Consider the following 16,963-nt stretch of genomic DNA (forward strand, 5'->3'; position numbering starts at 1 on the left):
ATTGCATCACACCTCGCCTCCAAAGATGCCCCCACCGCTTCTCCCAGCCTCTCCAGGGCTGGAAACAGCAGAATATCGCCACAGGAGGCCTGAAAAACAACAAGAGGCTCGGCCGTCTATCGCCTCTCCTCCCAAGGCAGCGCCATCTCGAACTCCAGCTTCCCACTTCTCACACCAGTTTTTGTGGAGTCAAATGCAGGACCCAAAAACAAATAACCAAGGTTCACAGCAGTTATTATTTATTCATTATCCACAGGAGGAATTTCCCTCCATAAAATAGTGGGAGGTATCCCACAAACAAAAGGATGCACTCATATTTATATATTTCAGGAAAGAAGGAAGAAACTGTTGAACATACCTATGAATATTTAATAGATAATGTCATAATTAGCAACCCTCAGATTCCTTCAAAGAAAGTGTTACTGGGTAAATTAAAAAAAAATTCCATCACAGTTTTCATGAAATGTATTGAGAAATAAGGGTCTTATTGTTGCCCCATGCATTCCTTCTATATTTTAATTTTATTAACACATTCTAATTCCTCCAACAAATTGGTTTTCCTCACAATCTTCCAGCTCTTTAATTACTTCTAGAAAAATTATTGGCCCATTCATGAATAGAGAGGAACTTGAACCATTTTCTAAGTTTGGCCTCTTGGAACATGCTGAGAGTTGAAATTCCTCTGTGTCACATTTCCACATTTCTTCTGGCTGTAAGCTGCTCCTTTGTGTTCAGGTCTGGCCTCAGAATAATAATATAGCACTTGGGGATGAAGATGCAGCACAGCAGACCAGCACTGGAGGCCAGAATGGAGAAGACCTGCACAGCCACCATGAATTTCCCTTTGGTGCTCAGGTAAGTGGGCACAAAAGTCACCCAGACACTGCTGAAGATCAGCATGCTGAAGGTGATCAGCTTGGCTTCGTTAAAGGTCCCGGGAAGATTCCTGGCCAGGAAAGCCACCGTGAAGCAGATGGCAGCCAGGAAGCCCATGTAGCTGAGGGTGACGTAGAACATGACAACGGCCCCTTCATTGCATTGCAGGATGATCTCTGCAGGCTGGGAGTAGAGGTCAGAGTCAGGGAATGGGGGAGAAACTCCAAGACAGATGGAGCAGATGATCATTTGGACAGCAGAAGAAGAAAGAATGATGGAGTTGGCCAAGGTCTTCCCCAACCATCTCTTTGCTCGGTTTCTTGGTTTTGTGGCTAGGAAAGCCAGCACCACCATGATGGTTTTGGCCAAGAGAGAAGAAATGGCAACTGAGAAGATGATGCTGAAGAATGTTTGTCGGAGAAGGCACGTGGCTTTCCTTGGTTGACCAATGAAGAGAGAAGGAGACAAGAAGCAAAGCAGAAGGGAGACCAGGAGGATGTAGGAGAGGTCCCGGTTGTTGGCTTTGACAAGGGGAGTTTCTCGGTATTTAATGAAGATAATTAAAACAAGGATTGTTTTTAGGAACAAGAGCAGAGCAAAAGAGACCAGGATGATGCCCAGATGTTCTTCATAAGACAGGAAGGTTATAACTTTGGAGATACATCGTACTCTGTCCATATTTGGATATTTATCATCTGGACACTTTGTGCATTTTTCCGTATCTGAGAAAGTAAAAAACCAGTATTTGTTTAATATTCTATTTTTTTATATTTCAAGAAATACCTTTCTTTGGAGAAATGTTCCACGAACATTTTTGAAGATGTGTTGCTTAACCATTCCACAACACAAAAACTGATAATATAATTTTCTAATACCTATGTAGCTACAGTATCTGAAATTGGAGGATTTCTAGTGTATTTTGAATAAACAAAAAAGAGTTGAGCTTCAATGCATGTTTTAATTTGCACTTTCATCAAAATGCTATGGATCCATGTTGCACAAAACCTGACCTTTCTTTTGGTGTCACCCACCTTCCCGAGTGGAGATGGTCCCCTCTAGACAAGGAATGCAATCATAGCAGCAAACTGGCTCTCCTTCTCGAGCCCTTTTGACAAATCCAGGATGACAATTTTCTGCACATTTGGACTGAGGCAGAGACTAAGCAGAAGAACAAGGAATGCGAAAGAAAATACATCAGGACTCACCATCCATGGAAAATGAGAGAAGAAATGGACATTAGACAAGTGGATTCTGGGCTTCACTTAGGTAAATATGAAATCTCTGACTCCTTCCGATCAGGTTTAGGAGATTGGACCCTGGCAGATTCATTCCTTAGTTCCTCACTTTTGCTTATGGCATAACATAATAAATAATATTTCTACTTACCGGTAATAAAGTCTGGAGTGAGGGAATTGAGAAAAGAATTAAGTATTAAGTGACAAACAATCGGTTCCTCCTATTGGTTGTATTAAAAGGCATTCCTCTAATTCTATTATTATTATTATTATTATTATTATTATTATTATTATTATTATTATTATTATTATTAATTGAATTTCTATACCGCCCTTCTCCCAAAGGACTCAGGGCAGTGTACAGGGCAATAAAATGCAACGTACAAACGTTAAAAGTAAAAATTAAATTAATTTAACCCTAACAATAAATAGTTAAAAATAAACCCAAACCCTTAGTCCAGGCCGGCCTGTTCAAACAACCAGGTCTTCAGATCACGGTGGAAAGAGCGAAGGTCAGGAGCCATCCGGTGCTCAACAGGCAATTGATTACAAAGGGCTGGCGTGCCCACAGAGAAGGATCTCCCCCTGGGGGCCGCCAGCCAGCACTCCCTGACCGACGGCACACTGAGGAGGCCCTCTCTGTGGGAGCGCACAGGACGAAGGGAAGTTGACGCCGGCAGCAGGTGCTCCCGTAAGTAATCCGGACCCATGCCATTTAGGGCTTTATAGGTCATCACCAGCACCTTGAATCTCACCCGGAGGGCAACTGGAAGACAATGCAGCTCGCGGAGAAGAGGTGTTACATGGGAGTATCAGGAAACCCCCATCACAACTCGCGCAGCCGCATTCTGCACCAGTTGAAGCCTCCGAGTGGTCCTCAAGGGCATTACAGTAGTCTATCCGAGAGGTCACGAGCGCATGGGTGACTGTATGCAGGGCTTCCCGGTCCAGATAGGGCTGCAACTGGTGCACCAGGCGAACCTGGGCAAAAGCCCCCCTGGCCACAGCTCCTATGTGGTCTTCCAGACTAAGCTGTGAGTCAAGGAGGATACCCAAGTTTTGAGTCCTATCTATGGAGGGTAACACCTCACCCCCCATAATTAAAGATGGAATGAACTGAATTTCCCGAGATGCCAGTACGCACAACCACTCAGTCTTGTCGGGATTAAGCCGAAGCCTGTTCCTCCCCATCCAGACCGGAACCGCCTCCAGGCAACGGGACATCCCATTGAGGGGATCACTGGGGTGGTTTGGGGTAGAGATGAAAAGCTGGGTATCATCAGCATACTGATGATACCCCACTCCAAAACCACGAATGATCTCACCCAGCAGTTTCTTATAGATGTTGAACAGGCGAGGCGAGAGGACTGACCCCTGAGGGACTCCACAAATGAGAGGTCTCGAGGCCGACCTCTGCCCTCCTGCCAACACCGACTGTGAACGACCCAGGAGGTAGGAGGAGAACCACTGCAAGACAGTGCCACCCACTCCCAACCCCCTGAGGCACCGCAGTAAGATACCATGGTTGATGGTATCAAAAGCTGCTGAGAGATCTAATAGAACTAGGACAGAGGAACAACCCTTGTCCTGAGCCCGCCAGAGATCATTCACCAGCGTGACGAATGCCATCTCCGTGCTGTACCCGGCCCTAAAGCCTGATTGGTACGGGTCCAGATAATCAGCTTCCTCCAGGAACAGGGGGAGCTGATGCGCCACCACGCTCTCAACAACCTTCGCAAGAAAGCGAAGGTTGGAGACCGGACAATAGTTGTTCATAATAGCTGGGTCCAGGACAGGCTTCTTGAGAAGGGGCCTCACCACCGCCTCCTTCAAGGCAGCAGGAAAGCTACCCTCCCTCAAAGAAGCAGTTATTACTGCCTGGAGCCAGCCTTGTGTCCCCTTCTGAGCCGCATACACCAGCCAGGAGGGGCACGGGTCCAATAAACACATGGTGGAGCTCAGCCTCCCCATAATCCTGTCCACATCTTCTGGAGTCACAGGATCGAACTCTTCCCAGATAACATCACCAAGACCGCTCCTGTCTCCTCTGTCAGACTCTGCCCAGTCGGTGTCCAGACCAGCCCGAATCTGAGCAATTTTGTCCGCCAGATGTTGGCTAAACTCCTTGGCATGACCCTGCAAGGGCTCCCCCCTCACCTCCTGATTGAGGAGGGAGCGGGTCACCCTAAACAGGGTGGCCGGGTGATTATCTGCGGACACGATGAGGGCAGTGAAGTGGTTAGACTTCGCCGTCCTCATCACCGCGAGGTAAGACCTGGTAAATTTTCATATATCCATGGCTATGATGATCTAATTAAATTTTTGAATAAATTTGTTGACAAAGATTTATTAAATTGTTATTTTATTAGATTTATTTAAGTAGAATAAAATGGGATTAAGAAGGAAACTTCTGACCAGTAGGATCTGGAAAGGTTTCTTCCGGACTACACAAAGCCTTGCAAAGCTGCTCCCCTTTGATACTTGTTCAAAAGAGTCTCCCAGTTAAGATATAAAGGAAAAATTCCTCATAAATTGTAGCTTTCAACTTTAAAGCAGATGTTCTTTCTTGATTTGTATTTTTATATGTTAAATTCATATGGCTGCCATGCTGCTGAAGTAAGATTAAAGGTAAGGTGTCCTTGGCGCTCTCTGAGCTTGCTTGTTTGCTTACAGATGTTTTATTATTGAAACTAGAGAACATCATCCGTGCTAATGTTACCTAGTTTGGGTAATGAAATGTCTGCAAGAAAACAAACAAGCTCAGAGAGCACCAAGGACCTCTCATGTCAAACCTGCACTACAAATATTCTCCTTTATTAAGATTAAAGTTTTCTGGATAGATTCTAGAACTCTAGTAAGGCTGAGGTGAGAACATGAGAACAAAAAAGATTATATTGTGTAGTTGGTTCTGGACCGCATGGCAAGGAAGAGACGGATGAGTACCGTACCGCATGACAGCTCTTTATTAGTGGTAGGCGCGTACTGAACAAAGGGGGTTACCTGGACCCCTTATATACCTAGCCAGGTACCACTCTGGCCAATCCATCCATCCGTATCTCCCGCCGAAAACCCTTCAGCCAATCCAGCCAGAGTACAGCGCCACCTGGTGGTACTTGCAGAGCTGCTGCTCACACACCCCATACATAACAGATTAAGTCGCAAATCTTTGACTGCAACAGGTGGGACAGGAGTGTGAGTCCTGTGTCAGAAGGAGATATTTCTAAGGCCCCTCCGGTTATCCAAGAAAAGGTCCTTTGTGTTGAAGAGCTGCAATTAGGAGACTCCAACTGGCATTGAAAGACAAACCTACACTTAATATTAGTTAAATCTGGAGACTCTTTTTCACCCAGAGGGACTGAAGGTAAGTAAGACTCAAGATAAACAATGCCATTCAAGAGATTTTCAGATGAAGAGCCCTCTTAATAGCCAAAGGCCAAATCTAAGTAGACTTTCCTATCAAAATCTTTCTCCTTACTTCTGTTATCAGGAAGACCTTTTCTTTGAATGAAAGTTGTGTTTAGGTTTTTCAGGTTTTTGCATCAAGGGATTCTCTCACTGTCACTGTCATTTTATGTGAAGTGAAAGTCTTGGACCTCCTTCCTGGGGGCAGAAGCCCAATTGCTCCCCCCAGTTGGGAGAAAGACAGATATGGCTAACTTTGACCAGGTCTGGATTCCTTAAAAATATCACAGACCATGGACCTGACCATTCAGGGAGCCATTTCCCAATGGCCTCTCCCTAAGATGAAGCTTCTCTCCCAATGGGACCACCAGGAGCTCCATCCAGTCATGATTCAATTTCATCACATTCAGTCCAAACCTCAATTCAGGAATTGTTCAACTGAATTCCCTCCTACTTTGCTATTTGAGGAAAAGGAACAAGCAAACCTGAGGCTATTAACAAGAACCTCCAAGAACTTGAGGAGTTCTCATCCCAGGTCGGACATGGCTGAACCAGCTAGAAAAAGTCTTTGTCTGAAGGATATATTAGTCAATAGTACTGAAGCCTCCCAAGTGGTCGATAGGAAGAACAACTGTAAGGTTTCTGCTCCCCACGTTCAATTCTCAGGGAAGTTCATTGACCCTGGTGACTAGCCTCAATCCACATGAAATCGGTCCTAAATCTTTGGGGGGGGGGGGAAGAGGAAAGGCAACAAAATTTCTCTGACCTTCTTGAGCAACTTTAACCGTGAAAGAGCATCTTGGTGGATACTAAGTCTCTGTCTTTTCAAAGTCCCCATTAGCTGTATGATGGGATCCTCCTTGGGGAAAATCAAGCAGCTCAGGATTCCCAGATCTGCTGCTATATCTCCATTTTGATCCAAGTACAGTTTCATATCAGAAATATTGCAAAACTCATTCTTCTGCAGAAAAGGATGGAACTACAATGGGAACATCCAGGAATTTTATAATCTGAAACCTTTTTTAAAAATCCCATTTAGCCTTTACACATTTGAATCTTTCTTCTACAGTTGTCTAACATCAAAGCATGCTTATTTAGAAAAAACAGTTGCTTTTGCTATCTTCATAAATAAAAAAGAAAGGTTCAGCAAAATTTCTCAACCATATACTGGCAAAATATATTTTAATATTTTTATTTATTTATTTTTATTTTAATTCCATTTATATCCCGCCCTTCTCCGAAGACTCAGGGCGGCTTACAAGCTTAGCAGTAGCCTTCATTCTATGTATATGCCTGCTTATTAGGGCTTTCACACACACACACACACACCCAAGCGGCATTATTACAAAGTCAGCTTATTGCCCCCAACAATCTGGGTCCTCAATTTGCAAAACAATTGCATCAATTATATTAATAAAATATAATTGATGCAATTGGTAAGTTATAGGGACCATTCTAGAGCAGGTGACAAAAAAGTGTATCATAGAAAAAAACGATTATTCATAAACACCTAGAAAACATCAGGTTAATTATGAGAAACTGTTCGTTTAGTGACCATGCAAAGTTACAAGGGCAGTAAAAAAATGAATTATGATATTTTTTCACATGCTCATAGCAGCATCCCAGGGAATTAAATTAAATTAAAATTTGAATTCTTGGCATCTAGTTATGATGGTGTTTGAGGTGCACTGCCTTGCGCAGCCTCTTCCAGCGCCTGCGGGAAGCTGCAGAGAAGCTCAAGGTCTCTGCAATGGTGCTCCAGAGGGAGGGAAGGGGGGAGAGGAGCCCAGGCACAAGGGAGGAGATTCCGGCTGAAGGAGGGGAAGAACCTGCTGAAAGGAGGAGCCGTTCCAGAGCTGAGCCCTTAAAGCAGAGCAGTTCAGCCCCCCCCCCTTCTCTGAAGACGCAAAGACTGAGCAGCCATCAGCTGGAAAAGCTTTAACTGGGATTCCTGCAGAGAGGAGGGTTGGTGTCAGGACCCACCCCAATCCACGTCTTAGGAAAGAAGAACTCTTGGAGACAGGATTGTCCAAGCAGGAGCTTTTACTAAAACAAGATGGTCAGTGGGAAATTTAGACAGGATCTGGAAACTGTTGCAGATTGATACTTTTAAAGTGTCCTCAAATAAAACCCCCTCCCCTCAGTCCATTTGGTCAGTCCTGGATCAATTAAGGTTCAGGTGTCAAAACCTTCCATGGGAAGATGGATCTTCCATGCCTTTATGACATTTACTTCCTTCCTATCAGATTCTAATCGGAGATACAAACCAGAATCTCTCGCCCCACCCCTCTTTCTTTGTTCTTCTCAGCTCAAAGGCTCTTCCCCTAGTCTTTCATGACAGCCTCCAGGCAGACTGAATAAACAACCTTGCACCTAATGGATAGGGATGTCCAATTAACATTTTCTCTTCTCCTCCTTGGGAATGGCAGAATCCAGAAAGAGGGGTGTGAGTGTTGTGTCAGTAGTTATTTGTAAAAGGTTTATGTGAAGAGGGAAGCTCGGTTGCATTTATTGGTTAATGTTTAAACGGCGGGAAATTCCGGGCTGGGGATTGGATACAGTTCAAGCAGCTGGAGTATATAAGCCGGAGTTATCTGACAGTTGACAGTTGACATATGTGTATTAATAAACGTTCTTACTGTTAAACCTCACTGAGTCATTCGTCTATCTGAACCTAACAAGTGGCGACGAGGATGGGATCGACGGCGGACTAGTGAAGGATTGGCGACAATCAGCTGGCGTAAGGCGGTAAAACTTAAAATACACAGTTAACCGTTGGCGGCTGCGGCGGAATTTGACAAACCTCCGAATGGCGCAACTCGACTCTTTGAAAGAGTTCGATCCAAACTACCCAGAGGATTGGGAAGAATATGTAGGACAGGTCGAAGGGTTCTTGCTCGTTAACGGCATAATCGATGACCGAAAGAAGGCTGCTGCCTTATTGACCATTAGTGGCACACCCGTGTATCGGGTTGCCGTGGGACTCTGTCAACCTATGCCGGTATCAAGCGTCTCATACGCTGACTTACTGGCCAAATTAAAAGTACATTTTACGCCGAAAAGATCAGAACTCTATTGGAGGCGTATTTTCGAAAAACGCAATCAGAGACCGGGCGAGTCAATCACGAAATTCGTTGCTGCGGTCAGAGAAGCAGCTTTGCGATGTAAATATGATAATCTTGAGATCAGGATTCGAGATAGAGTGGTGTTAGGCTTGCGAGATGAACAGTTACAAAATCGGATTATCGCTAAGCCCACCGGCGATCTACAGGAAGTCCTCGACGAACCGTTGACTTATGAAAATACTGGAAGTCGCGACCCCCCCCCCGCAATAGCATGGCTGCTTCAGCCGAAATTAACTTAGAAAGCCATGTGGACAGTGGGGAGGTGGATCAACAATGGGAAGCCGACATAGCCGAAGTCATCCGTAGGTTTGGGAAAATGGCGGCAAAACCTTCTCGCAATGAAGGACCTGAACTGGGACGCCGATTTCAAACAACAACACCGCAACGACAACATAGAGACAATCCGACCAGACCGCGCGACAACGACATCAGATGTGGAAGCTGCGGGGGCAACCACCCCAGAGCAACATGCAGATTCCACTCTGCTAAATGCAGAATGTGCGGAAAGACTGGCCACATTCAGGCCATTTGCCGAGGTCGTTCCCGAGACAATCGCCTTCACGAAATAGACGTTTGGGCTGAAGGTAAGGTAACCCCCTACTATAGTGGCAATGAGACCCCCAAACCTTTGGCACGTTCCCCCAACCGCGGGGAGGTGGCGCGAGTCAACCACATTGGGAAATCTAAAATAAACCATATTCTGAGGCCTAAATTAAAAATCGTAGTCCATTTGCAAGGAATTCCTTGCAAAATGGAAGTTGATTCTGGGGCCTCAGTCTCAATAATTTCCAGTGAGACCCTTAATCACATTGAACTAAAAAGTGGCCGTAAAATTCCACTTAGTTCAACTAAAATTCAATTAGCGGATTTTCAAAAAACCCCAATAAATATTAAAGGTAAGGTCACCCTTAAAGTTAATTATAAAGGGTTTAATGGCTTCTTAGACTTATTAGTCACCGAAGGCCATAGAACTAGTTTAATTGGTCTTAATTGGTTCCCCGCCCTGGGAATTTGGGTCAGGGGAATAAATACAATTAATAATAAGACCCTCAAATCTGTCTGCGATGAATTCGCAGACGTATTTGATGGGTCTTTAGGCAAATACAAAGGGCCCCCAATTAATTTTAATCTAGACCCGACAGTAAAACCCATTAGGCTTAAGGCCCAACGGGTGCCTTTTGCACTAAAGCAAAAAATCGAGGCCGAGCTTGATAAGCTTGTAGGCCAAGGTGTATTAGAACCGGTCGAGGGTGGCTTATGGGAGACACCAATCGTCACACCCCTAAAACCTAATGGGGATGTGAGGATTTGTGCCGATTATAAAGCCACCCTGAACTTAGGAATGAAAAAGCATGCTTACCCGGTCCTGACGGTGAAACAGGTCCTCGCGACGATCCAGGACGGCGCCATATTTGCCAAGCTCGACTTGGCGCAGGCGTATTTGCAACTCACTGTTTCCAGGGAAGCTGCTGAAGCTCAAACTATTGTTACCCACAAGGGGGCGTTCCGAGTCCACAGATTGCAATTTGGCATTGCAGCAGCTCCAGGCATCTTCCAGGAGGTGATGGAGAGGACTTTAAAGGGCATACCTGGTGTATGCCCTTACTTTGATGATGTCCTGATAGCTGGAAGAACTGAAGAAATTTTAGCAGAGTGTCTGGAACAGGTACTGGGAAAATTTAGAGAGGCTGGTCTTAAAAAAGGAGAAATGCTGTATTGGAGTTAAATCCACTGAATTCTTAGGGTTTAGAATTGATGAAATGGGAATTCACCCTACAGCTGAAAAAATTAAAGCAATCAAATTAGCTCCTGAACCTAAAAACAAGGCTGAGTTACAAGCCTTTTTAGGATTAGTCAATTTTTATCACACATTCTTGCCACATAAAGCTGCTATCGCTGAACCATTACACAGACTGTTAGACAGGAAAACCCCATGGCAGTGGCAAGAAAAACATAGAATCAGCTTTCAAACCTTAAAAGATATGCTATCTAGCCAATCCACGGTTACACATTTTATAGAGAACAAACCAATCTATTTAGCTTGTGATGCTTCACCTTATGGTGTGGGGGCTGTCATCAGCCACATGGATAGTCAAGGCCATCAAAGGCCAATTGCATACTATTCCAGAACGCTTACTAAAGCTGAACGGAATTATGCGCAGACTGATAGAGAAGCATTAGCTATTGTGGCAGGAGTAAAAAAGTTCCATGATTACCTTTACGGTAGGAACTTTACCATATTCACTGACCACAAACCGTTACTGGGACTGTTTACCACTGATAAACAGACACCCCAAATAATGTCTCCCAGGATGCTTAGGTGGTCCATTTTCCTCTCAGCATATTCATTCTCATTGCAACATGGTAAGGAAATGGGGCATGCGGATGCTCTTAGCAGACTTCCTTTAACTGACACTGAGGGTGACCCTGCGCCGGTCGGACAAATTCTGTCACTACACGAAATACCTGAATGCCCCTTAACAGCTAGAGAAATAGCTGAGGCCACTAAAAAAGACCGTATTCTTAATAGGATTATGACCTGGGTACAAGGGGGTTGGCCGAGTAAAAACCCAGACCCTAATTTCACTCCATATTTTAGGAGGAAAGATGAATTATCATCTCACTTGGGATGTATCTTGTGGGGTAACCGGGTTGTCATTCCTGAACTTCACAGGAATACTGTAATAACAGAATTACATGAGGGTCACCCAGGGATTGTCCGAATGAAGGCATTAGCCAGAAGTCATTTGTGGTGGCCGGGGTTAGACAAGGCAATAGAAGAGTGTGTCTCAGGGTGTTATCAGTGTCAGCGCTCTAGGCCTGAACAGGCACACGCACACACTCATAAGTGGGAATTGGCCAGGAATCCATGGTCTCGGATTCACATTGATTTTGCGGGGCCATTTCAAGGCCTAACCTTCCTAGTGGTGGTGGACAGTTTCTCCCGGTGGTTGGAGGTTGTGCCTGTTACCTCTATGTCATCTGCTAGAACAATTCAGGTTTTGAGGGGCCTCTTTGCCACTCAAGGGTTACCTGATGTGATTGTCTCTGATAATGGGCCCCAATTCACCTCTGCTGAATTTCAGGATTTCCTCAAGGCCAACTCGATTAGACACGCAACATCGGCACCCTTCCACCCGTCCACCAATGGCTTGGCTGAACGCAACGTGAGAACCACCAAAGACGCTCTGAAGCGAATCATCCGCGGCGATTGGCACCAAAGACTTGCAGACTTCTTGCTGACTCAACACACAACCCCTTGCACAGCTACTGGGAAAAGCCCTGCGGAAATGAGGTGGGGCAGACGGCTAACCACTAAATTGGACAGGTTACACCCTGACAGACTACTATCAAATGCTGAACCTGACATCCCAAACAGGTCCCTCAACATTGGAGACTTAGTTTGGGCCAGAAACTATGGACCGGGGGACAAATGGGTTCCAGGGGTAGTCACTGACATAACGGGGCCGTTGTCTTACACCATTGAGGGGGAAGGGAATAGAGTAAGCAAAAGACATATTGATCAATTAAGGAAAAGGGTTCCAGAAAGGGTGTCAGTCAATGGGGATCAAATTGAACATAGGGGTGATAATGTATCTTGGCATAACCAATATGACTCAACAGCTAGTGGGGGGGAAGTGCAAACTCAACCCAGGTTAGCTATAGCTACTCCACAGCACAGTCAAATTGATTGGGAATTGGTTACTATGGATAGGCCAGCAGTGCCAGAACAACAACAACAGCAACAACAGCAACAACAATCAGCTATGAGTGAATCATCAGAGCCAGTGACCCAAAATTCTAGGCCCATAACAATCAGCCAGTCTGTTAACAATGATGTAAGTTGCAAGTCCAATAGATACCCATCAAGGGTCCATAAGCCACCCAAATACTTGAGAGATTACGTCAACAAATAACATCATCTGGGGGGGAAGGGGTGTTGTGTCAGTAGTTATTTGTAAAAGGTTTATGTGAAGAGGGAAGCTCGGTTGCATTTATTGGTTAATGTTTAAACGGCGGGAAATTCCGGGCTGGGGATTGGATACAGTTCAAGCGGCTGGAGTATATAAGCCGGAGTTATCTGACAGTTGACAGTTGACATATGTGTATTAATAAACGTTCTTACTGTTAAACCTCACTGAGTCATTCGTCTATCTGAACCTAACAGTGAGATTTGGGAATTTACAGATAGGGATTTAGGAATGGGATATAAATGGATTCTGACAGTTGGGCTAGATGGTCTCAGGGTGTCCTTCAGAGTTACAGATGTAAAATTCTACTATGCTAATCACAAACCCAGAAAGACATGAGTGTGTTTTAAAATGCATACATCCTTTTAAAATTAGCAGTGTTTAAAAACCAAAATTTATCTGTTATGGTGCCTGCGGTTTGCAATATTGTATCTCTAGCAATTAGATTGGCCAAACCTGTTGATCTTTTGCAGCATAAGTAGGTTGAGACGGTTCCCCTCCTTCCCCTCTGGATTCCTTCTCCAAAGGAACCAAAATTAATGGATCCATATTGGGATCCCATACCTGCCATGGCTGCAGCCTTGGAGCCCCCAGCCTCTCTTCACCCTCCTTCCTTCTCCTCCTCGATCTGGAGGAATAGGCGGCATTCAAGGCCTGGGCCAGAGTCTTCATGATACTGTAATCATGGGGGTCATTTGGGATCCTTTCCCTGTTCCTTTTCTCCTGGGTCTCCAGTGGGGCTTTCTGGGTGCATCTTCTCCGGCCTTTGACAGAAAAGACGTGCTTGGAAAGAGAACAATGGAAATAGTGATCTCGAAATGGATCTTCCACAAAGAAATGGGGTTGAAAGGCAACATCCAATGGCCTCTCATTTGGCAGAAAAGTAAAGCTCCAAAAACTATGGATGTACTTGAAAAGTCTGTGTTTTTGCAATTCATATATTGCCAAAGCTGCACTGATCCAGACTTTCCCTTCAATGGGTCCTGTCAAACGCCTAAGTGCCAAATGGAAAGGATGAATTCTGTCCATAATGTCAGTATATTCCAGGAAGTGAACAAAGACATTGACTTGTCTCCACTTAGTGAGGGCATCCCTGAGGGCTGATTTATGTCCAGTTGTTGAGAACAGTTGTGATATAACCACACAAATTCCATTTCTGACAAGCATAGGAGGGAAAGTCCTCATGAAATTCTCTCCATTATCTGTGTCCGAAGCAAAGAGGCCAATCAAGGTCCATCTAAAATGGAGGAGCAGTTGGACAATTGCTGGGTAGTGGAATCCTTTTTTGGGGAGCATCTGGTGGAAAAAGGGGAATTTCCTTTTATCACTCAGAGCCTCTGAAGCAGTACTAAAAATGATCTGAAAAAGCAATGAAGAAAACTGTGTTATATTGGGGGGGTCGGATAGTCCAAAATATTAGCTTTTATTAAATTCAACTTGGTTTTGATGAATAAATTAAATAGATAATAAATTGAATACAAGAAACAAATGAAATAAAAAAGAATAAATAAAGGGCTGTATTATATGTAAATGTTTAATTCTAACTGCAGTGTCAACATATTGCTTTAACACAAGTATCCCAAAAGGTAGTTGGTCTAATGTGCAGTGCAGGATTCTGATCTCTCTTTCTTATGCAGTTGACATTCAATATTCCAGATTCTTGGTGAAGCAATCTTTTGACTTTTTTCTTTTTATTTATTTCTATCCCACCTTATTATTTTTTTCATTCATTCTCTAGTTATATAAGACATGGGGAGGTCACAGCTCCTAATATAATTTGTCAGTTACAGAATCCAAGAGGGCCTTATTTGCAATATTGCATGTTCTAACACAGAAAACTTTGGGACTCTGTCAGGTTCCAGAGGTTTAACTGTACACCAAGAATTACAGCCATGTGGAAAAGAAAGGACGGCCTCTTTGAGTTCTGTGGCATGTCAGGATGTAGAAAAAAGCATCTGGTCTTAAGCAGTTCTTAAAAGTAGGTAAATACAACCTCAGACAAACAACAACACATGACATATTACACCATGTCATCATTTATTTCACAAAAAGAAAGGCAAAATGGAGAAACCGTGTGTGAAAGACGAAGCATACCCTGACTGCTTCCATAGGTGTGAAGAGGCCAAGAGGTAGCCTGGTGCTGCTGATCAAGTGACCTTGATTAATTGATCATCATCAAGTGTGACTGCCTCTATAAAAGCCAAAATTTCAGGAGTTTGCCGGTCTCCAGCATTGAGTTGTGTGTTAACCCAATGCCAAAGAGTGAAAACATCAGCAATGATCTTGGAGAAGCAATTGTTGCTGCCTAACAATCTGGAAAGGGTTACAAGGCCATTTCAAAACAATTCAAAGTCCATCACTCTATAGCGAAGAAGATTATTCACAAGTGGAAAACATTCAAGGCAGTTTCCAATCTGCCGAGGAGTGAACATCCCAGGAAGTTCCCCCAATGCTCAGAGAAAACCAGGGCTTGTGGAAAGGGCTTGGATCAGGGCCAACAGTCTGAGCTCCATTTTAAGGGAAATCAATTTCCTCCATCATATTTCTCCATTTACTGTATCAAATGCTGCAGTAACTTCTATAAAGCCAGAAAACCATGATTCATCAGACTGACATATTGTGTAATTAGCTATTTCAAAAGAAATCTGTTGTCAATATTAGATTATTAATTTATTGATTAATTATTATACAACTGTGTGAAACCTTTTCCTCTACTTAAAACCTTCTTGTTCTTCTGCAAGGAATGTACTTTTGTTCTACCCAATCTCAAGTTTACTTAAGAGGAACATGGTATATATTTTAGCCATAATATCCATAACCTGTAATTGCTAGAGCCCTATTTATTCCATTTTGTTTGTATAAAGGAACACTACTATTGCCAACGTGAGTACAACTGGGTATGTCAGGTATTATTTCTATGTGAAAGTAAACATGCCAATAGCTCACCCACTACTAGGGATATTTTTTGAATAGCCAGGAGAAAGTCCTCTACAGGGCTCTTACAGCTTGTCAGGCCTTTTAATTTAATTTAAACATAAACATAATAGAAAAAAACCCATAATTGATATGTTTGCTAATATGGAGAAAAGCACCTCTTGAATTCTATGTAGAAGACATGCTTGGATCTGTTGCTCACCACCATCCTACACAGAGAATAACACACACAAACCTGGGGGACTTTGTGGGTGTCTGCTAATGTTGACGTCTGGATGGAGATGTCCCTGTCAGCTGAATCAAGAAGAGCCAAAATGTTCTCCTTCCTTCCACAGCCGTAGTTGGGGACGTTGGCTTCTCCAATGGAGAGAATGTCCAGCAAGGCATCTGAAGTGCGGAAAGTGTTCAAAGAGTTGTCATGGATGTTGTAGCCAAGTGTGAGATTGTGCAGGAGCTGGGGATTTTTGTTGACCACTTGAATGGCGAAAATAACTTGAAGGGTGGATGAAAAACCATAAACCTTACTGTAAAAAAATGTTCATGTTATTATCATCAATAGCAACAACATTTTTAAAAAGCATTTATTCCTTTTTGTCTCCACAAGCCTACTGAGTCTTAAGCCAATATTGATCCAAAACCAATAATCAGTTATACAAATAGGAGTGAATGGGGAGAGGAAAATAATCTGGATTGCCTTTGGGTTTTTATAACCCCATCTCTGGATTTGAGTCTCTTCTACAAAGTAAGAAAAAAGAGGAAATCAAAATCATCCAGATTTTGATTTAGACTTAGAGAAGTCCTGTAATATAGAAGCAAGTGAAAAGATGAAGAAAAGAAGGAGAGTCTTAGAATTAGAAAATGGGGGGAATGCAAATCCATCACCTTCAACGACTTACGATGGAGATGGAACAAAAGGAGCCATGTTGAAAGGCAATATTTTATTCGATAGTTCATTTACAGTGATGACTACACCAATGAGATGGTCTCCTGGCCTGTAAAAGCTCCATGGTTTATCTTCATCCTGGTGCCCCAAACTCAGCGGGCATTTCCTTCTAAGCTTCCCAGAGACCGGCTGGGACACCAGCAGCATCAGAAGCAGAAGCAGCAGGTCCATAATCCACAGGGCTTTATTAATCCTCCTCCTGTTTCTAACACCAGCAGCAGAGAACAACTGGAGGAAGTCAAAGCCCTCTCAGGAGGAGGAGATGCCAGAGACTTTCCTGACAGAAACAGAGGAACACTCAGCTTCACCTGACGGGAGAGAGAGGTACGATCGAGAGCAGAGCCCCGGCCTGTCCCAAAACGTGTTCCCTCAGAGCTTGACCTGAGTAATTTATCCTTTTCGGATACAAGATCCTTTGCTTATGGCTTCAGTCTGATGTCTCCATCAAAGGCACAGAGATCTCAGAGACCCAGGTGG

The 16,963-nt window shown here is 43.8% G+C and overlaps 1 protein-coding gene across 1 annotated transcript; it reads right to left on the bottom strand.

Moving 5' to 3' along the window:
* Positions 1 to 687: 687 nt before the first annotated feature.
* Positions 688 to 16,657, bottom strand: LOC308679202 (vomeronasal type-2 receptor 26-like; the record flags this gene model as incomplete). The annotated part of the gene is made up of 6 exons (XM_081346795.1): positions 688 to 1,598; positions 1,908 to 2,034; positions 6,280 to 6,492; positions 13,174 to 13,968; positions 15,779 to 16,067; positions 16,440 to 16,657. 6 exons carry the CDS (start codon positions 16,655 to 16,657, stop codon positions 688 to 690), a joined length of 2,553 nt encoding a protein of 850 aa, XP_081202921.1.
* Positions 16,658 to 16,963: the final 306 nt, after the last annotated feature.

The sequence above is a fragment of the Vipera berus genome (genome assembly GCF_964194415.1).
Source record: "Vipera berus genome assembly, contig: HAP1_SCAFFOLD_28, whole genome shotgun sequence".
Classification (NCBI taxonomy): domain Eukaryota; kingdom Metazoa; phylum Chordata; class Lepidosauria; order Squamata; family Viperidae; genus Vipera; species Vipera berus.